The 24,490-nt window shown below is 37.3% G+C and overlaps 1 protein-coding gene across 1 annotated transcript in view; it reads left to right on the plus strand.

Annotated features, from left to right (window-relative positions):
• The window catches only part of Ywhae (tyrosine 3-monooxygenase/tryptophan 5-monooxygenase activation protein epsilon), a 35,760-nt gene that overhangs the window by 7,389 nt on the left and 3,881 nt on the right, over window positions 1–24,490 (plus strand). Inside the window, exon 2 of the mRNA XM_048792672.1 lies at window positions 18,674–18,920. Coding sequence (XP_048648629.1) covers window positions 18,674–18,920 — 247 coding nt within the window. The remainder of the gene's footprint in view (window positions 1–18,673; window positions 18,921–24,490) is intronic.

Here is a 24,490-nt window from a genome sequence, read left to right on the forward strand (position 1 = left end):
CCTTTTTTTTTTTTTTTTTTTTTTTTTTTTTAAATATATATTTTTTTTTAAATATTTATTTATTTTTTTAGTTATCGGCAGACACAACATCTTTGTTGGTATGTGGTGCTGAGGATCGAACCCGGGCCGCACGCATGCCAGACGAGCACGCTACCACTTGAGCCACATTCCCAGCCCCTATTTTTTTTTATTTTTATATGGTGCTGAGGATTGAACCTAGTGCCTTAGGCATGCTAAGGTGAGCACTCTACAACTGAGCCACAACCCCAGCCCCCGTACTCTAGATCTTTATACAGCATCATGCATACTTCATTTTTATTCTGGTTTACACAATTTTGAATTATAATGAAATCATTAAACATTACAATTCAAGGTGGATGAGTACATTTTAAATACTGTAATTACTCTTAATCTTCCTATAAAATGGTCTTTGAACCCTGGTACAGGAAGAACATTTATGACAAGTATTTAAGCTGAGCAAATTTTGGAATCAGTTAAGTGCAAGCAAACATTGAAAATCCATATAAATGGACTTTTCATAATTGTTTTATAACTTGGTCAAAGGAATAGCATTACTATTTATTTAAGCAGTTGTAGGGATTGAACCCAGGGCCTTGCACACTTCAGGCAAGCACTCTGCCATTGAGCTACATCCATCCCCAGCCCTACAAAATAATTTTAAAGTTTCTTGTCTTTAAACTGATTCTGGTAAGTGAAATTTCAGCCCAGTAAATTAATGTATCTAATTTTATAAATTTGCTTTAATACTTTCAGAAGGTGATCTGAAGTATGAATTTGGAAAAGACTAAAATACTAACTTTGCAGGGAAGAAAATGAAGTACATGTGTATACACAAACTGACAGGCATAAGATAATGGCTAAATTTTAAAACTTTTATGTTGTATTTATTAAATACTATTTTATTTTTGTACTAGGGGTTTAACCCAGGTATGCTTTACCACTGAATCATATCCCCAGCCCTTATAAATTTTTTATTTATTAGCTAGGCACAGTGGCACATGCCTGTAATCCCAGCGGCTTGGGAGGAGCAAATGTTCAAAGCCAGCCACAGCAATGGTGAGGTGGTAAGCAACTCAGTGAGACCCCGTCTCTAAATAAAATACAAAAATGGACTGGGGTTATGGCTCAGTTGTTGAGTTCAATCCTCAGTACCAAAAAAAAAAAAATTATTAAAATATTTTTTAGCTTATTTTATGCAGTGCTGAAAATGGAATCCAGTGTCTTGCACGTGGTAGCAGACACTCTACCACTGAGTCACATCCCGCCTTTATTTCTTTTTAAATCTTTTTTTTTTTAGTTGTTGATAGACCTTTATTTTATTCATTTATCTCTATGTGGTTTTGAGAATTGAACCCAGTGCTTTATGCATGCGAGGCAAGCTCTCTACCACTGAGCCACAACCCCAGCCTCCTTTATTTATTTTTTGAGACTGGGTCTTGCCATGTTGCTGAGGCTGTCCTCAAACTTGAGATCTTCCTGAGTCACTCAGATTACTGACATGTACCACTGTGCCTGCATAAATATCACATTTATATAGAGCATCATAACTCACAGACCATTTTCAGAAAGTTTTTACTTAATTCATGTAACAATATTGAACTAAGGTAGAGTTGTTACTTTCCTTTTATGGTTCAGGAAATTGAATTTGAAACCATATCAAAGATTTTTCTGTTGGCAACTATTAAATGGTAAAGTCAGAATTTGTCTGCTGACCTTCAGACCAGCACTCTTTCTCTTTACCCACTGATAAAAGTTCTGTTAGTAACCAAGTAAGCCTTTTGGGAGCAAAATGGGTTATGTTCATTTAGTGATTACCTCAAGTAGCGTCTTTATGTTTATGACTTGTCTAGTATCCACTGTAATTATAGATAAAATATTGTCACACTTTTCTAAAGAAAGTGTGCTGTCTTTGAGAACTTAAAATTCTATCCCAGAGGGGCTGGGGATATAGCTCAGTTGGTAGAGTGCTTTCCTCATGTGCACATAGCCCTTGGTTCAGTCCCCAGCACCACCCCCCCCCCAAAGAAAAAAAAAATCTATTCCGAAGAGAATGTGTGTGTTCACATGCAGGTTCCATAACCCCTACCTTTCTTAAAAACCATAGTTTATCGTGGTGTTTATATTAGAATATGGCTGATGGCATGAGTTTTTCGTTTTATTTATTTATTTTAATTTATTTTTTAGTTGTAGTTGTACCCAATATCTTTACTTATTTATTTATTTTTATGTGGTGCTGAGGATTGAACACATGCTAGGTGAGCACTTTGCCTCTGAACTACAGCCCCAGCCCGAGTTTTTGTTTTATATTAGCAAATACTTTTAAAAGATGCCGGAACTTTGAGGACGGGATACCATTGGCATATGTATGATTCATAAATGTTGTTGCAAGTTGTGTAGCTCTGTAAAACAGTCCATTAAGGAACAGTGAGGAATAGCAACAAATGGTGTTTTGGTGGAAGGGGTTAGTAGGAAATGAACTCTTGTACAACTAAGCTCTGTCTTCAGTTCTTTGCATTTTTTTTTTTTTTTTAACATTTTTAAGACAGGGTCTTACTAAGTTGCTTAGGTTGACCTCAAACTTGAGGTCGTCCTGCTTCAGCCTACCAAGTCAAGTCTGGTGTGTGCCTGTCTAAAATCATTATTCTTTTTTTAACATTTTTATTCGTTGATGAATTTAAAAAAAAAATTTATTGGTATGTGGTGCTGAGAATACAACCCAGTGCCTCACACATACATGCTAGGCAAGCGCTCTACCACTGAGCCATAATCCCAGCCCTAAAAAACACCCCTGTGTTAAATCTCCAGTAAACTGCCCCTACCCCCCAAAAAAATTATTAATGTTTTTGAAATGAGCATTTAGCACTTGGATACAATTAAATACTTGTCAATATAATATTGTGGTTTGACCTCATTAACCAAATGTGCGTGTTTAATCACACCCCTAGGAACAGTTTCAGAAGCTCATCTAAATATACTAAATAGTACCAACTAATAATGCACAATTAATTAATTTACCTTCCAAATCAGAACACTTTGAAAAGAGGGGATACTAATTCATAATTGTTCTGGAAAAGCTGGCATAAAAACTGGGATCATCCTGGGCCACAAACTTGCCCTAAGTCATCCTACTTATTGCCATTTGTTTTCTTACGCTAGTTTTCTCTTAATCAGACAGATTTCCTAAACTTTGTTCATCTCTTTAACATATTAGCTCTTCATCCCCAGAAGTTTTTTTTTTTCTTTTTCAAATAAGATTAGCATTTAGCATAACACAAGATAAAGGAAAAGTGGAAGATTTCCTTTGTCCCTTTACCCATCAGAAGGGGAATGGAAAAAGTCAAAGATATGGTGGTGGCTGAAAATAGAACTTACTGGCTGGCATACAACCAGTCAGTCTGATGGTGTCAAAGTCAAATTGGTGGTTTCTTTATAACTACTAGTTTTGTGTTTAGAATGTAATAGATCCAGATGTTAGCAAACATGCTAAGATCAGAACTTTTTCTCCACATTTTTTTTTTTCCTTGTGGTGCTCGGGATTGAACCTAGTATGCAAGGCAAGCACTCTACCAACTGAGCTATATCCCCAGCCCCTTGTTTTTATTTTTGGGTACTGGGAATTGAACCTAGGGTCGCATAACCACTAATCATATTCCCAGCCCTTTTTATTTTGAGACTGTTCTGTCTAGAACAATGAATCCTATACAGTTCAGAAAACGTACCTGGTTTATCTTTTTCCTTTTTTGCAGTGCTGGGGTTTGAATCCAAGGCCTCTTTCCACATCCTAAGCAAGCACTCTACCACCAGGCTTTATTTCCCAGCCCCTGGTTTATGGTTTTTGAAATTTAATCTTGAATTTATTGCTTTTCAAGTGATCTTCAACAGCATTTTCAAGTGATCTTCAGAAACAGCAAATCTGGCTGGGATTTTGGCTCAGTGGGTAGTATGCTTGCCTAGCAAGTGTAAGGCGCTGGGGTTGATCCTCAGCCCACATAAAAATAAATAAAATAAAGATGTTGTGTCCATCTACAACTACAAAAATATTTAAATAGAAAGAAACTGCAAATCTGTCATAGAAAGTCTTGATTTATAATTAAGTCAGGATTTTATATAAAGCAATATGAAGTATGTTTAATTCTTCGTTTGCATACAGTATTTGGAGGAGACATTATATTTGAATAAGGAGTTATGCCTTTCATATTTTGGCAGATATGGTAAAATGCAAAAATATTGGAATTATTAGATTCCTCATCTGTAGAATGGAGATTAATGTCTGCATTGTCTATTAACAGGGTTGTTAGAAAATACTGAAATTGCAAAACATAATACTTGTATTTTTTTAATATATATATATATATCTTTAGTTGTATTATTTTTATGTGGTGCTGAGGATCGAACCCAGTGCTACACTCAAGCGAGACAAACTCTCTACCACTGAGCTACAACCCCTTATGAAACATTTTTATCCATTGTGAAAAGTCAAATAATTGATTTTGGTACTGAACTACTAGGATCATATTAGAAGATAACTTTTTTTTTCTCTTTTTTGAGGCAGAGGTGGTACTGGGGAATGAACCCAGGGGTGCTTTACCACTGAACTACATCCCCAGATCCCCTTCCCCTTAAAAAAATTTCAAGACATGTTCTTAAGTTGCTGAGGCTGACCTTATGCTTGAGATCTTCTGCTTCTGCCTCCCAAATTGCTGGGATTGTGCCACCATGCCCAACTCTGATAACCTACCTTTTGATGATGTAATTCAATAAAAATGATGAAAAAAAAGTTGACTTTGCTCTCCTCCTCTTCTCCATACTTTAATTTTTTGGGTAATTTATTTTCTTAGTCTTTACTTTTTATCTCTAACTTCTGTTGGAGCCTCAACTTTTTGGTTCTACTGCGGCCAACTAGCTTCCTTGCAGGCAGTATTCCCTTAAATTCTGAGAGGATATATCTGTTTCAGTGGAGTAAGAGGGATTCCCTTACCCCCACCCCAAATTGTAGAATCTTGGTAGGAGATTGTGGACGGTCAGGGAAGGAAGGTCTTTTAAGGCTAAACAATTTACATTGTCCTCTTTTTAGGGAATGTATTATTGGTATTAAGATTATTGAGCTGTACTGGGCATGGTGGTGCACAATTGTATTTCCAGCTACTAAGGAGACTGGGCAGGAAGATTCCAAGTTCCAGGCCAGTTTAGGCAATTTATTGGGACCCTCTCCTAAAAAATGGTGTGGGTGGGTGGAGGTGGCAGCAGCAGAGCTGGGTATGGTGGTGGTGCATGCCTGTAATCCTAGCCACTAGGGAGGCTGAGGCAGGAGGGTTGCAAATTCAAGAGCAGCCTTAGTTACTTAGCAAGGCCTTAAACAAATTAGTGAGACTCTGTCTCAAAATTAAAAAAAAAAAATTAAATTTGTGGCTGAGCACTCCTGGGTTAAATACACAGTACAAAAACAGAAATCCATGTTGGGCTGTCTGGGGGTAGCTCATTGGTAGTAGTGCTTTCCTAGCTAGTGTGATTCAATACCTAACACCAGGGGCTGGGGATGTGGCTCAAGCGGTAGTGCACTCTCCTGGCATGCGTGCGGCCTGGGTTTGATCCTCAGCACCACATACAAACAAAGATATTGTGTCCGCCAAAAACTAAAAAATAAATAAATATTTAAAAATTCTCTCTCTCTCTCTCTCTCTCTCTCTCTCTTTAAAAAAAAAATACCCAGCACCAGACTTTGCAATAAAGAAAAATATTGTAGGATATTTTCCCCCCTTCCTTTTCTTTGTACTGGGGATTCAACCCAGGGGCTCTCAACCACTGAGCTATTTTATTTTTTGAGGCAGGATCTCGATAAATTGCTTTCTAAATTGCTGAGGCTGACTTTGAACTTGGGATCCTCTTGCCTCATTCTCCCCAGTTGTTGAGGTTACAGGCATGTGCCACCATCCCTGGCTAGTAGACTATTGTGTTTTGAAAGTTTTAGCATTTGAGCTGATGGTGCAAACCTGTAATCCCAGCTGTTTGGGAGACTGAGGTGGGAGGATCACTTGAATCCAGGAGTTCAAGGTCAAATCACCTAGGAGCGCAAAAAAATAGAAAATAGAAAATTGATGAGCTAAAGAAAATATCACTGTTAACTCTGAAATATACAGGATTAAAGTTTTATAAAAGACTGGATAAGATTTGGAACTTATGGACTGGGGGTGTAGCTCAGTGGTAGAGGGCTTGCCTAGCACATGTGAGGCATTGTGTTGGATCCTCAGCCCCACATAAAAAATAAATAAAGGTATTGTGTCCATCTACAACCAAAAAAAAAAAAAAAGATTTGGAACTTAGCAGTGCAGCAGCATGATCCTTTATTTATTTATTTACAGTGCTGAGAATCTAACCCAGTGCCTCACACATGCAGGAATACTGCCTGCAAGGAAGCTAGTTGGCCGCAGTAGAACCAAAAAGTTGAGGCTCCAACAGAAGTTAGAGATAAAAAGTAGAGACTAAGAAAATAAATGACCCAAAAAATTAAAGGCAAGTGCTTTGTCACTGAACTACAGCCCCAACCCTGACCCTCTATTTTATAAATAATTTTCAGGGATGTGGGGGAACGAGCACAGGGCTTTCCTCTAAAATAGTTAATATTGTTTTCTCCCCTCTCCCTCCTCCCTCTCTCCCTCCTCTCCCTCCCTCTCTCTCCTCCCTCTTCTCTCTCCTCCCCTCCCCTCCCCCTCCCCTCTCTCCTCTCTCCTCTCTCCTCTCTAGGGGTTGAACGCAGGGTAGCTTTGCCATTGAGCTATATCCCCAGTCCTTTTTATTTTTTATTTTGAAACAGCGTCTCTAAATTGCTTACATCCTCACTAAGTTGCTGAGGCTGATCTTGCAATGTTTGCTCAGCTTCCAGGGTTGTAGGGATTAGGATATGCACTACCTTACCTGGTTTACTGTCTTTCTTACCTAGACTAATAACTGGTCACCTTTATCATCATACTGCTGCTTGCTTACACGTGTGTATGTGTGTGAGAGATAATTTGTTTTATTGGGGGATTAGGACGTGAGCTGGAAAATGTCACCTTGGGGTATGCCCCTCTGTTTGCTCTTGTGACCTTGATCTTTCATTTTTTTAATGGTGCCAACATTTCTCTTTGATCCTTTTACCAGTTATCCTTTTTTGTTACAACTACACAGTGTTTCCCAATTTTCTTTCCACTGTTTTAAGAGCTGAAAGAATTTTGGTGCATTAGTAGTACTGTTGAGATGTTTTACTTTTGTATGACTTAAAAAGAGATAGGAGACTATTTGATTGGCAGCTATTTTAGAGGTCCTTGTATCAAGTCTGGATATGTGCCCAAGCCCTCTTTTTATTTTGTTTTTTTGAAACAGGGTCTCATAAATTGCTCAGACTGTCCTACAATTTGAGATTTGCGTGCCTCAGCCTCCTGAGTAGCTGGGATTGCAAACACCTACCACCATGCCCAACTCACAAACTTTTAAAGTATGGTTTAATTGGCTTTTGAGGGGGCACATGGCAACATTGTAGTGTCCCCAATTCCCAGCCTCTTTTACTTAATTGACAGGAGCATGTGAGTGTTTGGCTAGTAAAATATGAGCAGGAAGTGTATGCAAAAGTGGTTGAAAGTCTCCTGGTTATTCTGTGTTCTTTTGGTTTTTTGACCAGGGTGTCTTCAAGTAGCAGGTGGTACAACTATAGCTACAAAATGGTGGACCCTCAGACATGTTGAGGAAGAAATAAGCCTTAGTTGTGTTCAGAATTCAGTGGTCTGAAATTCAGTTCCCCTATTGGGGGAAATATAGAATTCTTATTTGCAAATCAGAACTTTGAGTCCACCCCCACCCGCACCCCCCACCCCTGTAGGAATTGAACCTAGGGTCTTACACATAAAAAGTGGTAGAGCACTTTAGACATGTGAGGCTGAGCAAATGCTTTACCAATGGGACATATCCCCAACCTGAATTATCAGTTTAGAAATGTTAAAAACATGTTTACTGTCTCTTATGCTCTCAATTTTGAGATTCCAAGTATAATACATCCAGGCTTCTTTGCCTTATAGAATCTTAGGGGAGGCAAAGCTGTTCCAAAATTATGTGCCAGTTTCTCTTAAGAATGAATACAATTCTTTGGCTGGTACGTTAAATATGTGCATGCTATATAAAGGACGTTTGTATTTCATGGCTTCTGAGTGAATCATAAACTCCCCTGGTGCAGCCTAGTTCTCTGGTGGAGATCCTTTGTATCCCTTTCTAAACCACTTACTTTGAAACTTGTGACTTTAAGGAAGGTATTGGTTCATGGAGTTCTCTGGCCATCTGAGCTCTTTCATCTTTGGTGTTTTAATATTCCCTTGGTCTTCAATATAGGCATTCCTCCCAATGTTGTTTTTAGCACTGATTTGGTTTTTATGTCATTTGGAATCTCCCCTGTCCCCATGATAGATCATATTTCCTTATCTGTTGTGCCTTTTTTCTCTGAAACATTTTTTCTACGGCGTAAAAAGTGTTTCCTCTTCATCCAGTGATCTTAAGCTCTCAATGTTAACAGGTTTTCTCTGATAAGCTTAAACCTGAAGTATTCCTAAAATGTAGACTACTGATATTCCTTCTACTCCCACTTTATCTCTCATTTCCATCAAAGGACCAAATCCTTTTTTCTTCATTATGCAGCAACTTGAAAAATGCTTTTATTTTATCTCCTAAGAATAGCTTTCTCTTGTGGAATTTTTTTTCTGTTTATATGTACAAGTTTTGGGGGTTCTAATTAGTTATATCTGATAGAATGCATTTTGATTAGTTGTACACAAATGAAGCACAACTTTTCATTTCTCTGGTTATACACTGTGTACAGTCACACCACATGTGCAGTTCATTCATGTATGTTTATAATATTTTGAGGCTTATTTTGTGAAGCATCTAAAAAGTAGTAACCATCATGATATAAAGGAAACTGTGAGGGAATGACAATGACTTTAATTTCTTCTAATTATACATGACATTATTAAAAGTGAAGGTCTTAATGCTGACATTTCTATTTCAACAATGGATTTACTTAACTCTTTGTAGAGCTTCTGTTTCATTGAGTTACTTTTAAATTATTTTTTTCTTTGGGATACACTCCTTCCGTTATCATGTGCATGTAATATAGTAGGGTTTTTTTTTTTAGGTTGTATATGGACACAATATCTTTATTTTTATGTGGTGCTGAGGATTGAACCCAGTGCCTCACATGTGCCAGGCGAGTGCTCTACCACTGAGCCACAACCCCAGGCTAGATTTTAAAAGTTACAATTTCAGATAGCCGTAAACTGATGTGGTTGGGTTTTTACCCAGATGGTTTTTATTTATTTTTTTGTACCTGGATTGAATCCAGGGACTCATAGCCACTGAGCAACATCACCGGCCCTTTTTTATATTTTATTTAGAGGAAGGGTCCTGTTAAATTGCTTAGGACTGGGGCTGGGGTTGTGGCTCAGTGGTAGAGTGCTAGTGCGGGGTCCTGGGTTTGATCCTCAGAACCACATAAAAATAAATAAACAAAATAGAATGTATTGTGTCCAACTATAATTAAAAAATTAAATATTAAAAAAAAATTGCCTAGTACCTTGCTAAGTTACTGAGGCTGACCTTGAACTTGTGATCTCCTGCTTTCATTTCCCAAACTGCTGGGTTTATAGGTGGCTCTGAGGTGATTTTTGTGAAGTGGTGAATTTTACAGTTTTACAATTTACAGAGATTTAATTTTTTTTTTTAATTTGGTACTGGAGATTTAACCCAGGGACCCTTTATCACTGAGCTATATCCCCAGTCCTTTTGATTTTTTGAGACAGGGTCTTGTTAAATTGCTAAAAGCTTTGAACTGACCTCTAACTTGGTAATTTTCCTGCCTCAGCCTTCCTAATTGTTGGGATTACAGGAGTGCCTCACTATGCCCAGTGGTATTCTGCTATTTTCCCTGGCTCTTCCCATGATAGTTCTGTACCATCCTTTTTTTTTTTTTTTTTGCGGGGTGGGGTGGGGGCCGTGCTGGGTATTGAACCCAGGGCCTTATGCATGGGAGGCAAGCGCTCTACCAAATGAGCTATATCTCTGGCCCCCAGACTTAATGTACCATCCCTAAAGTAATTTTGAGTTCTTTCCATTTGACATAATAGTTAAGGAAACTCTTTTATTTTGGGGTACTGGGGATTGAACCCAGGAATACTTACCCAATGAGTCACATCTGTAGCCCTTCTTCTTTTTTATTCTGAGGCACAGCCTCACTAAGTTGCTAAGGATGACCTCAAACTTGAAATCAGCCTCCCCAATTGCTGCACTAGCATGCCCAGCTCATTTTGTCTCTTTTCGATATTGTTGATGGGCTTATTCATGTCTCTCTCTCCCTTTTTACTGTAGCCACTCTTCTGTGTGAAGACAAGTTGTAACCCTACACAGTCTTATTTTTTTTGATACGATATTAGAAAAATCAGCAAGTTTCTAGATATATACTTATTAGGTCTCAGAATATCTCAGAATGTCTTAATTTCTTCTTCTGGGAAATCTTCTTGGTTTTCTTTTAGTTACTCCATGTATAGGATTTAAGATTTATGTAATAGTAGATGTTTTGTATAATGTCTTTGTAGATGTGATAACCCCATGTTAATTGGAAATATTATGACTCTAGGCACTTTTGCTAAACTGGTAACATAGGACACATATATTAAATTTTACTGTAACACATAGTTGATGAATAGACCTCAACCCTCCAAATGAGTTTTAGGGTCTTAGAGATTTTAGGGACAGATACAACTAAATTTCCCATAAAATAATAATGGACTGTAGAAGTCGGGTCTGTTGAAATTGCCCAGAAAGTATCAGAATTCTGTTTTTGTGTAGAGAGATCCTTACAGAGGTTTTACTTTAGGACTTATAGGTCAGTTTAATAAATAAATGTGCATGTGTTTTAATTTTTGTGTGTGTGGGGGGCACTGGGGATTGAATACATGGGTGTTTTGCCAGTAAGCTGTGTTGTGTCCCAGCTTTTTTTTTTTTTTGAGACAGGTTTTCATTAAGTTGCCGGGCTGTCCTTGAATTTGCAATCCTCCTGCCTCAGTTTCCCAAATAACAGGTGTTCATCTCTGCATCTGGCTTAAAATATATTCCATTTCTAACACATTCATCTAGCCTCTTAATTCTTTCATCAAATATTTGTGTCTTTTTTTAATGTTTATTTTTTTGTTATAGGTGGACATAATATCTTTATTTTTTTATGTGGTGCTGAGGATCGAACCCAGTGCCTCACACAAGGAAGGCAAGTGCTCTACCTCTGAGCCACAACCCCAACCCCTTGTGTGCCTTTTCTGTAATTAGATATTATGTTCTTCTGGGAATGTAGGGATGAAGATATAGTTCATGCCTTTGTAGAAAGGTAATATTTGATCAGAAGACAAATAGTAATAATCCTCAATACTGAAGTGTGAACCTAGATGAGAGTGCAAGAAGGCTTCACATAGTAAGACTTTTAAATTTGATCCAGAGGGCTGGGATGAGTAGTTTCCTCTGCAAGGGGTCATTGGCCAGTTAACTTAAAAACCAAACAGCTCTTTAGAACCTTGAGTGACAAATTTCCTTTCTTTCTTTTGTACTTGGGATTGAACTCGGGGACACTTGGCCAGTGAGCCACATTTCCAGCCCTATTTTGTATTTTATTTAGAGATAGGGCCTCACTGAGTTGCTTATTAGTATATCACCATTGCTGAGGCTGGCTTTGATCTCAGGATCCTCCTGTCTCAGCTACCTACGCCTCCGGGATTACAGGTGTTGGGAAACCTCTCTCATTCAAACCATAACAAATACTTGGTTCAGAAAGTCAGAGTGGTGATTAGGTTCCAGGTGCTTAAGTTACATTGTCTAGGTTTGGATTTTTGTTTTGCTGTTTTGTGACTTAAAGCAGATTACCCTTCGATTCAGTTTTCTTTATTTAAAATTAGGATTTGTAGTTCTAATACTGGACACTTTTTTTTCCCACATTGGGAGAAGATGGGTTATGACCCTGTAGGCTTTGGTATGAGGTAATTAATTCTGTAAACCAGTACAAAGGGTGCTGTTTTTTCCCATCACTGATTCTGAACTGTTTGCTTCCATCCTGACCTAAATCTCATTAGAAACTGTAGAATTGAGTTTTTTGATAACTTGTCAGTTTGATGCCCCATTTTTGATTTTTTTGTTTTTGTGATACTGGGAATTGAACCCAGGGCCTCCTCCATGATAGGTAAGTGCTCTGCTACTGAGCTACACTCCAAGCCCTTAAGTTTTGAGTCTTGCTAAGTTGCCCAGGTTGTTGTGGAGAATTGTGATCCTCCTTCCTCACCTTCTCAAGTAGCTGGCATTATAGGCGTGTGCTACTGTTTTTAGTTTTTTTTTTTTTACTTTCTTTAAGTAATTAAAAACTCACCAGAGACTTTCTTTTACTTTTACTAGCTGGCAGGGACAATCTGGGAAAATCATGTTTTATTGGGATGTTGATGTAGAGTAATAAATTAGTGGCATGAGAGTAAGCTTTTTGGAGATAAGGGTCTAGAGGGTTAATTTCTAGGTAGAAAAAAATGTGTTATAAACAGGAATAAACTTTTTTTTTTTTTTTCGCTGTACTGGGAATTGATCCCAGTGTCTTGCATGTTCTAGGCAACTGCTTTACCACTTAGCTACATTCTCAGTCCCCAAAATACATGTTTCTATATTAAATGTTTGTGCCTCTGGTAGATATAAAAACCAGTTAGTCAGTGTTTCATTTTTCTTATTTTTGGTACTGGGAATTGAACTCAGGGTCCTATGCATACTAAACACATGTTTTGCCACTGAGCTTTACTTCTAGCCACTCACATCTGTTCTTATTGGAACAAATAATGGAATACCCATACACATGAATTCAAATCCAAATGTGATTAAATGAAGACACTAGTTGGGTTAGATTGTCTAGTTTTATTCCACTGATGTGATCTTGAACAAGTTTAAAAACCATATTTTTTAGTTTCCTCATACAAAAGGGGAGAGAGTACTGTTACTTGTTCCAAAAGTCTGTTGGATGCATTAATACAATCAGAGCATTTGGTGCAATACCTAGGAAGCATGGTGTGTTTTATTTGTGAATGAGTTATTGAATGAATGTGCAAAATCAAGGATCATGGTGTGTTTTATTTGTGAATGAGTTATTGAATGAATGTGCAAAATCAAGGATCAAAGTTAATGAAGGTCAAGGTGAAGAAACATTTGACTCTTCTGTCAGTAACATAAACTGGCTCCATGTTGTAGATATCTAACTAAATTATTGTCACAGAGGGAGGAAGGAAAGTTAGCCATGAAAAAACAGACTTATTGTGTTTGATTTAATATGCTCTTTAACTTGAGATGATTCAGAATTTATACAGCAGGTATTTTCATTGTTCCCAGACTTCATACACCAAACTTGCTTGAGTTGGGAGTCCTCTGTTCTACAAGTTATGATCAAACCTGCTGCAGATACTTAAAACAATTTTCCTCGACACCAGAAATGTTTGTCACATTGACAAAATATTTGCAGCAAAGATTTCATGATGTGCTGGTTGTGCTGAATAATTTTATATGAATATAATAGGTGGTGTTAATTTTGTACTAATGAAGGTTTTTTTTGTTATTTGTCTTATGGATTGAACCCAGGGATGTTTTACCTCTGAGCTACATCTTCAGCCCTTTTTTATAAAATAATAATAATAAGTTGCTGAGGCTGGCCTCCAGTTTGTGATTCTCTACCTTAGCCTCCCTCACAACTGAGATTACAGGTGTGTGCTACTGCCTGACTCTAACTCAGGTTTTCTTTCTTTCTCTCTCTCTTATTCACCCTATGTCAGCTTTACCACTGAGGTCTCTCACAAGTTGCTAAAAGTTGCTGATGCTGTCCTCAAACTTGTGATCCTTCTGCCTCAGCATCCTTAGTCACTCTGCCCTGCTCTAATGCAGGTTTTAATGACATGGTTCTAGAGTTTGGGATAAATCAGAGCTTTCCTATAAGATTTTGGGGTATATTGTGGTTCATATTATTTCTTTTGCTGGTGTTAAAAGGATAAGAATGACACTCTAATCTTGAGAGTGCCCCAGTACTGGTTGTAGGAATTTAGGGGGTATTAAGAAGCTGCTTATTCATGCTAATGCTGTTAGTACACTACCTAAAGTAATGGTTAAATTCCCAAACGTGGGAGGGCTAAGAAAAGTTTGTTAGGATCTAAACACTTGGTGGGTATGATGGTACATGCCTGTGATCCCGCCTCAAGAGGCTGAGGCGGGAGAATGCCAAGTTCAAGGTGAAGTTTTGGCGATTTATTGAGACTGTTTATAAAAAAATAAAACAAGGGTTGGGGATGTAACTAAGTGGTAAAGTGCTCCTCTTAGTCCCCAGTACCAAAACGAAAAAACAAATGAATAAATTTGCTGAGGCTGCCTCAGCTTCTCACTGGGGTTATAAGTGTGTGCCACTGTAACTGTAACACAGATTAACTAATAGGCAAAATGTCTAAATTATCATTTTCCAAAAGAAGGTTCACAAATGGCTAATAAGCACATGAAAATGCTTAACACATTATTGCCATCAAGGAAGGGCAAATCAGAACAACAATTGGGGTGCAGGTCAGTAGTAGAGGTCTTAACCTAGCATGGTTGAGGCCCTGGTTCAAATCCCCTCCCCCCAAAACACCAGTGAGATACCATTTCAAACACAATATGATCACTTTAAAAAGGGAGTGGGGTGCAAGTGTAGATGAGGATGTGGAGTTTAGAATCCTCCTACATTGCACAGCCCCTGTAGAAAACAGTTTGGTGTATTCTTCCACAAAGAGTTAATTATACTCTTAGTTATGTACTCAAGACAACTGAAGTCATATATCCACACAAAAAGTTTTACGTGAGTGTTTATTGTAGCATTATCCATAATAGCAAAGTGGAAATATTATTATCTGGTGAATGGATAAATAAAATGGTATATTTACATAGGTAAGTAAAGTATTAATACAGTGTGGATGAACCTTGAAAATATGCAATGTGAGAGAATCCAGTCACCAAGTACCACATGCACAGTTCTAGATTATACAGATTTATAGAAACCAAATAGATTGATTTTTCTCCTCACCCCCAGTAGTTGGATTTGGGGGTAAATGATGACTTCTAATTGTTCTGGGGTTTTTCTTTTAGAAGTGAGGTAATGGTTGTAGAATTACATGAATATACTAAAAACCATTGAATTGTGTGCTCTAAATGTGTAAATGGTTATAGTATGTAAGTTTTATCTCAGTAAAGCTGTTAGTTAATGAAGGGATAATTACTGTTTCTATAGTTTTACCACATAGTACTCTTTGCATTGTTTTGTCACTAATGAAGGTAATTATATAGTTGAATCTAGAATAGTAGATTTATCACTGTTTTAAATACATCTTCCCTTGTATTATAAAATTCTAAATGTTCATTGTTGGGTATAGATAGGGCTGTAGCTTAGTGCTTTATGGCTTGCTCAGTTTGTACAAGGCCCTGAGTTCTGTCCTTAACACCACCCCCTCAAAAAATGTTGAAATTTTGTAATGCACAGCAAAATGAAAAATAGATTTAGATTAATCATTTGGAATAGTATCCAGAAATCACTGGTAAAACTTTGTATCATTAGATAGTTGTGTTTAGTTTTTTTCATACATAATGCATAATCTTGCAATAAAAAAATAAATAATGATACTTTCTGGTATATCTGGGTTACTTTATTTTATTAATACTTTGTACCAATTTGGAAAATTGAATTACTGGTTTTCTCAGGTATGTTTAATTTGTTGTTTTTTGAAAATAAGCCGGAATGGAACTGAACTGAACTCCATTGCCTCCAAACTTAGTCTTCGTGCTGGGCACACACCTGTAATCCCAACAATTTGGGTGGCTGAGGCAGGATTGCAAGTTCTAACTTCAGCAGCTTAGTGAGGCCCTGTCTCAAAAAATTAAAAGGGCTGGGGTTGTAGCTCGGTGGTGAAGCACTCCTGGATTAAATTACCAGTACCAAATATAAATTAACTAAGTAATTTGATTCAAATGGAACCATGCAATGTCTTTTTTCACTTAAAAGTGTTTTTGATATTTACCTTAATTATCTTTCAGTTTTAATTAATCTGTAATATAGGTGTGTACCACAGTTTATTCATTTCACTTCTTGATGCACATTGAGTTATTTTCACATTTTTGCTGTTAGGAGAATCAGATTGCTATTGACATAATGCAAAAGTCTTTATGAAGATAATGTTTTCCTTTCTTGTGGATAATACCTAGAACTGTGATTGCTTGGTCACATAATGGTTATTTAAAAAAAAAAAAAAAAGCCAAACTGCTAAACTGTATTCTAAAGAGCTTTATTGCATCTTAATACTTCTATTTTCTGGTATTCTGAAGGGATGATTTTTTTTGGCGGGGGGGGGGGGGGACCAGGGATTCAACCAGGATCACTTAACTACTGAGCCACATCCCCAGCCCTTTTTAGAAGTCCAATGCGCTATCCATTGCGCGACGGAGCCACCTCCCAGCCCTTTTTAAATTTTATTAGAGACATCTCACTGAGTTGCTAAGTTTCAAAGTCTGCTTTGAACTAAAAAATCCTCCTGTCTCAGTCTCCCCAGCAACTGGGAGTACAATTTATACACCACTGTGCCCGGCTGAAGGGATGGTTTTTGAGGCATTTTCCTGGGGTTGCACATTTGGAAGACTTCCTTATTTTTACCATACTGTTAAACAGTGAAGGTGCTGTCATTTTACCTATTTGTTAAGGTATCCTTATGCTTAAGGAATTAATATATGCTTGTTAAAAAAACAGATTTTTATGTCTCATCACCAAAAATTCTGAATCTGTAAACATGGAGAGCCACTTGATAGTGATGGCATTAAGTCTTTTCTAAAAGCATCATTTTTGTTGTTAATACATTTGTTTTGTATTATTGAGCTGTTTTTGGTTCTTTGTTTTCTCGTCGTATTTTTTAAGTATTGGGATATTCCAAAGATTATTTGGGCCCTTTTCTTTGCTTGCCACCTAGTGGTAACAGATAGTAACCATTAGCGATTTACCAGTGAATGAATTCTTAGGTAGATTATGCTTTTCTAAAAGGAGGGTTAGAAACATCAAAAGTTTGCCAGGGTACCATGACACATGACTGTAATCCCAGTGACTCAGGAGGCTGAGGAAGGAGGATTGCAAATTTGAGGCCAGCCTCAGCAATTTAGTGAGGCTCTAAGTGACTTAGTGAGACCCTGTCTTAAAAGAAAAGGAAGAAAAAAAGAATTGGATTATAGTTCAGTGGTAAAGTACTCCTGACTCAAATCCCCTACCCCCACCCCAATCACAGGTTTGTACTTGTGACTCATGTGCTCAGTATACTTTTGTTGTTTGAATGAATCCCCCCTTCCTCTTGAGATTTTGGTAGGTTTTTTTGAAATACAGTTCAATTTGTAGTTATTTGTAAGGCAGCATGTTTTAGAATATGTAAACTTTTTTTTTTTAATGGGGTACTGGGAATTGAGCTCAGAGGCACTTTACCTACAAGCTACATCCCCGGATCTCTTATTTTATATATTTTTTTATTTAAAGGTGGACACAATACCTTTATATTTATATGGTGCTGAGGATCAAACCCAGTGCCTCACGCATGCTAGGCAACAGTTCTACCTCTGAGCCACAACCCTATGCCGTTTATTTTTGAGACAGAGTCTTGCTAATTTGCTTGGGACCTCGAACTTTGGTGATCCTTCTGCTTCATCCTTCAGTTGTTGGGATTTCAGATGTGTGCTACTGTGCTTGGCTAGAGCCTGTAAATTTTTAATCCTTTTCTCAAACTGCCAGCCTGATTACTTTGACTGGAGAATGGATAGGTGTATATTCTTATTTAATTTGAGATGCCTCCAAATCATAATATAAATCATACTAGACATTGCATGAAGTTTTCCTGATTCCATATAACTTATGCTCTATATTCTCTTGTTGGCTCTTCTAATTTTTTTTTTTTGAGAGAGAGAGAATTTTTTAATATTCTTTATTTTTTAGTTTTTGGTGGACCCAACATCTTTATTTTTATGTGGTGCTGAGGATCAAACCCAGTGCCCCATGCATGCCAGGTGAGTGCGCTACCACTTGAGCCACATCCCCAGCCCTCTTCTAATTTTTTATTATTTCCACAGCACTAGGAATTGAACCCAGGTGTGCTCTGCCACTAAGCTACATCCCCAGTATATTATTATTTTATCATCATCATCATCATCATTATTATTTATGGAGACAGGATCTTGCTAAGTTGCCAAGGCTTACTTTGAGCTTGACTGAGATTGACTTCAGTCAGTCTCAGTAGATAAGATTATAGGTGGCTTTTTCCTGGTCCTTCTGTCCCATTAGTTTTTATGATTATGAGGTTATTTTTGTTAAAATTTCTTTTTTGTTAACATCAAGGAGGTGCTGTTGATTGATCCTGGGATCAATCAACCAGGGTCCATGTGCTCTTCTGTTGATCTATACACATAGCCCCTATTTTTGTTAAATATTTTAGCTCTTGCTTTCTGTTAACTTGGGAAGGGAGTGGGCACTGTGAAAGGGATATTAACAAAGATTTTTAAGTTTGTGTGGACTGATTTTGTTTCTCCCATTTAGAAATGGTGGAATCAATGAAGAAAGTAGCAGGGATGGATGTGGAGCTGACAGTTGAAGAAAGAAACCTCCTATCTGTTGCATATAAAAATGTGATTGGAGCTAGAAGAGCTTCTTGGAGAATAATCAGCAGCATTGAACAGAAAGAAGAAAACAAGGGAGGAGAAGACAAACTAAAAATGATTCGGGAATATCGGCAAATGGTGAGATGGTTGCATTTTTCAAGGAAAATGATTGTTATTTCTTACATGTAGAAGTTGACGTTGGGTTAATTTGTAGAATTTTGTACATTCTTCTATTGAGAGTCTTACTTGAATTAGTCAGCTGCTTTTACTGTAACAAAATATTTTAGGTAATTAAATTATATAAAGGTTATTTTGGCTCATAGTTTTAGAGGTTCCAGTCCATGATCAGGAGGACCCATGCCCTCTGGTAAGTGTGTGGGATTAAATGTGTCCTGACCTTTGCCTTTTGTGTTTATAGTTTAAAAAAAAAAATTCTCCAAGAGAAAGGAGGCTTGTTTTTTTTTTTTTTTTTAAAGTGGCTTAAGTCTCAGGCTTATGGCTGTAAGTAATTTGGCCTTAGACATTGAATATTTTAGGTCATCCTATAGCACACATTGAATATTCATCTTTTTATTCACCTGAATTAGAAATTACAGCTACAGAGTATTTCAGGACTACAAGCATGTGCCCTGTGTCTGGCTGTGTATAGTTTTGATCAGAGCACAACTAGAAAACAAATTTAATTGTTGCTTTTATTATAATAAGTATTAAAACATCATTGACAACATTTAGGGGCAATTTTGTATGGCTCTTGTGTGCCACACAATTTAAAACATACTGTCACTCTCCATATGGAGTCTTATTCTAGTCATTTTAAAAAAAATATTTACTTTTTAGTGGTAATTGGACACAATACCTTTGTTTTTATTTATTTATTTTTATAAGGTGCTGAGAATTGAACCCAGGACCTAGCGCCTGCTAGGCGAGTGCTCTACCACTGAGCCACAACCCCAGCCCCTAGTTATTGTTTTTTAAACAGTAGAAATTATCAGAGGGTTTTGGATTAAGAATTGTTTCATGAGGTTATTTTAGATCATGTTCGTTTATACATGCATATAAAGGTGGGGCTTGGGATGTATCGGTGGTAAAAATTTGCCTAGTTCGCTCTAGGTTCCTAGGTTCAGTGTCACCAAAATAAATAAATAACCCTGAAAAGGTAGATATTATCCCAATGTATAGATGGCAAAAACAGGTTCTAAGTGTTAAATAACATACTGAGGTAACATAGAATGTAGTGAGTTAGGATTGGCATTACCCCCACCCTCAAATATGGTGAAACAAATAATATGGGTTGGCAGTAGACAAGTTTGAACCAGAGGGCTGAGGAAATGAGAAAAGATGATGAAGAAAAATGCTATGAGCTAGTTGTGGGATTTTGTCTAATGAGTGAAGGGAAGTATGAATTGAGCACAATAACTGATAACTTGGGAGAATATGAAATCAATAGAATGGAGGTTTGCCCACTCTCTAAATAGGAATAATGAGTTTAAAAAGCAAAAGAAGAAGTTATAGGCTAAGAGTTGGAATATTAGAATTTAGGATACAGCAACACAGTTGAGGTTAAGGTCATAGATAGAGATCAATGAATTGTTTATGCTGGGCTTGGTGGTGCATGCCTTTAATTCCAGTTATTCCTAGAGGTTGAAGTAAGAGGAATGCAAGTTCTAGGCCAACCTCAGTCACTTAGATAGTATCTCAAAAAGGGCTGAGGCTGTAGCTCAGTGGTAGAGCATCCCTGGATTCAATCCACATTACCACAAGCAGGAGAAAAAAAAAAAAGGCTGTGCTGAATGGAACATGGAAGATAATACCTTGGTGCAGTATCAGTTATTGGAGAAGTAGGCTATATATATTTCATGAATGTGGGAAGGGGCCTGGAGATTTGCTTTGGAGTAATAAAAGCAGTCATATCCAATAGGCGAGGATTTAAGAGAACTTAGAAATCTTCATACTCCTAGGACATTCTCTACTTGAAAATTATCAGGCAGGTACTTTATTCAGAAGACAGCTAGTTTTACTTAGGTTAAGGACAAGACTAGGAGAAGAGAAAGAGGGAGAATTCTTTATTAATGCAAAGGAGATCAAACTAGAAAGGTTTAACAGTATTACTGAGAATTAATAGGAAATTGATGACAAGATGATCATGTATATTTGGGGGGGTGCTGTGTATTTTTGGCATTATAAATTGATAAGAAATGAGTGGCAGTATTTACTTTGGCCTGCAGATTTTTGGTGCCATAACTGTTTGTGAATCACTTCCACTAAAGTGATTGGTTCTTGGAATATAGTTAGGAATGTGAATATTGAAGATAAACTAACTAACTGTTGATTTTTTTTTCTTTGTACCCTGTCTGGGTTCATATATTAGGGGAATTAAATCCAGGTTTTGATGGACGAGGCAAATTGCAGCCCACTTGAGTTTTTGTTGTTGGACTTTAGGATAAGTAAGGAATCTTCTCTTTTTCCTCTGTAAATGGAGGTAATAGTTGATAGTTCACATAAATGCCCAGCATTTAAAAGCAAGGGGTGTTACGTTATTACTGGCAATTCTGTTGCTGAACTGAGAGGTGTGGTGTAAGTACACCCTTAAGGAATAGCATTCAGAGGGGAAAAGTTACAGTTAATAATCTGGAGACAGTCTTTCTGTAATTTTGGGTCAAGAAAGGAGGAGGTTTAAGAGAGGGGTGTGTGTTCTATTTTATACTAGACTTTCCCTTTTTTTTTTTTTTTTTGGTACTGGGGATTGAACTCAGGGACACTCAACCACTGAGCCACATCCCCAGCCCTATTTTTTTGTATTTTATGTAGAGACAGGGTCTCAACTGAATTACTTAGCATCTTGCTTTTGCTGAGGCTGGCTTTGAACTTGTGATCCTCCTGCCTCAGTCTCCTGAGGCGCCGGGATTACAGGCATATGCCACCATGCCCGGCCTAGATTTTCCTTTCTTTTTTTTTTTTTTTTTTTAAAGAGAGAGCGAGAGAGAGAATTTTAATATTTATTTTTTAGTATTTGGAGGACACAGCATCTTTGTCTGTATGTGGTGCTGAGGATAGAACCCGGGCTGCATGCATGCCAGGCGAGTGCGCTACCGCTTGAGCCACATCCCCAGCCCCTATTTTTTGTCTTAATAAAAACAATTTTCAGTGTCATTAATGTAAGCTATTCTCTTGTTTTTACTTTAGGTTGTTCCTAGTTTTTGATATTGTAGATACAAATTTTAGTGTTTTTGATTAGTATAGATGGATTTCAAAAAATTGTGGTTAAGTACACATCACATGAGTTTTTATAATTTATAACCATTTTTTATTTATTTATTTATTTATTTATTTTTAGTTTTCAGCGGACACAACATCTTTGTATGTGATGCTGAGGATCGAACCCCGGGCCGCACGCATGCCAGGCGAGCACACTACCGCTTGAGCCACATCCCCAGCCCCAATTTATAACCATTTTTAAGTGTAGGATTCAGTGACATTAAGTATAGCCACAGTGTTGTGTAACTGACTTTCTGTTTCAATTCTTTTCATCAGCACTCTGCTCCAGTTTTTCCTCTAACCCAGTTCCAGTTGCCCAGGCTTGCCTTGAACTTGGTTATCCTCCTGTTTCAGCCTCCTGAGTAGCAGGGATTATAGGTGTATACTACACACCTATCTGTTTTATTTTCTGCTTCTGAATTTGCCTGTTCTAGGTACCTCCTATACATGGAATCATAATATTTGTTCTTTTCTGTATGGCTTATTTTATAAGCATATTTTCAAGATTTATTCACATTATAGCATGTATCTCTACTAAAGTCCTCTGTTTTCTTTGAAGCCAGGGCTTTGGGCTTGCTGGGCAGGTGCTTTACCACTGAGCTACAAAGGACTTCAGGGGTTTGAAGGGTACCCCTGAAGTCCTTTTTGTGGCTGAATGTTCCATTTATAACACATTTAGTTTATCTTTTGATGACTAGTTGTGTTTTGTTTTTTGGTTTTTGTCTTTTTAAATAATGCTATCATCATCAGCATACCAAGTATCTGTTTGAATCCCTGTTTTTAATCCTCCCTAGAAGTAGAATTGATGGGCATGGTAATTTTGCTTCAACTTTTTGAGGAGTCCGACCTCTTCTACAGAAAGTGAATCATTTTACATTCCCATCAGCAAAATTTGAGAGTTCTGTTTTTTCCATGTTTTTACTAACATCTGCTGTTTTTTTACTTTTATTGTCTTGGTACTATGAATTTTGGACTTAAAGTGCTCTATCTAACGTTGAACTATATACCCTGGCTTTTTAAAATTTTTTATTTGTTGAGACAGGGTCTCCCTAAGGTGTCCATGCTGGCTTCAACTTAAGAATCCCTCTGCTTTGGGCTGGGGTTGTAGTTGAGTGGTAGAACACTTGCCTTGCATATGTGAGGCACTGGGTTTGATCCTAAGCACCACATAAAAATAAATAAAATAAAGATATTGTGTCCATCTACAACTAAAAAAAGAAAAAAAAAAGAATCTCTCTGCTTTAGTTTATTATGTAGGTAGAATTATACTTTTGTACCATTGTGCCCAGCTTGATACTACTTTTTGATGTGTAAATGTTTTTAATCTGATGAAATCAAATTTATCAATTTTTGAAAAATTTCCCATGCTTTGTCATGTAAGAAAATAAAATCCAGGGCTGGTGATACAGCTCAGTTGGTAAAGTGCTTGCCTTGCATGCATAAGGCCCTAGGTTCAATCCCCAGCACTAAAAAAAAAAAATCCACCAAGTATGGTGGCGCATGTCTGTAATCCCAGTGACTATTGAGGCTGAGCCAGGAGGAATGCAAAGTTCTAAGCCAATCCTCAGTACCTTAGCAAGACCCTTTCTCAAAATGAAAAGTTCTGGGGCTGTGGTTCAGTGGTTAAGTGCCCCGGTGTTTAATTCCCAGTACTGTCCGCACTCTTGCCCACCAAAAAAAAGCCATGTTCAGATCCAGTGCCATGAATGTTTTTTATCCTGTTTTGGTTTTTTCTCTTCCAGCATTTCATAGTTTTAGATTGTAAGTTTCTAGGTCTTTGGTGTGTGTGTGTGTGTGTGTGTGTGTGTATGTATGTATGTATACATACTTGTGCTACTGCTGGTGGTCCAACTCAGGGCCTTAATGTGTACCAGGCAAGTATTCTTGTTAATCCCCAGCCCTTTGATCCTTTTTTTTTGTTTGTTTGTTTAGTTAATTAAAAAATTTTTGTAATAATGCAAGAGTTCATTGTCATGCATGTGAATATCTAGTTTTCTTAATAACGTTTTGTTGAAGTTGCTTTTTGTTGTTGAAATATTTTGGCACCCTAATTTATGAAGTTAACTGACAGTTATGTATATGACAGTTTTCTCCTGGGCTGACTTCTGTTGTTTATAGCTTATTTTTGTTAGCCTCTTTGCATGCATTTTAAGAATAGTTTTTTTTAAAAGGTTTTATTTATTTATTTATTTATTTATTGAGAGAATTTTTTTAATATTTATTTTTTTAGTTTTTGGCGGACACATCTTTATTTGTATGTGGTGCTGAGGATCGAATCCGGGCCGCACGCATGCCAGACAAGCGCGCTACCACTTGAGCCACATCCCCAGCCCAAGAATAGTTTTGTTATATTACAAATTGTAAAGTCTTTTTGATTATATGTCATAGGAAATTTTATTATTGGTGGTGGTGCTGGAGAACACACACAACCTCATATATGGTAGTTATTCTACCACAGCCTCTCCCACTTTTTTGTTCTTGAACCCAGGGGCATTGTACC

Source organism: Marmota marmota, unplaced genomic scaffold (genome assembly GCF_001458135.2).
Source record: "Marmota marmota marmota unplaced genomic scaffold, marMar, whole genome shotgun sequence".
Taxonomy (NCBI): Eukaryota; Metazoa; Chordata; class Mammalia; order Rodentia; family Sciuridae; genus Marmota; species Marmota marmota.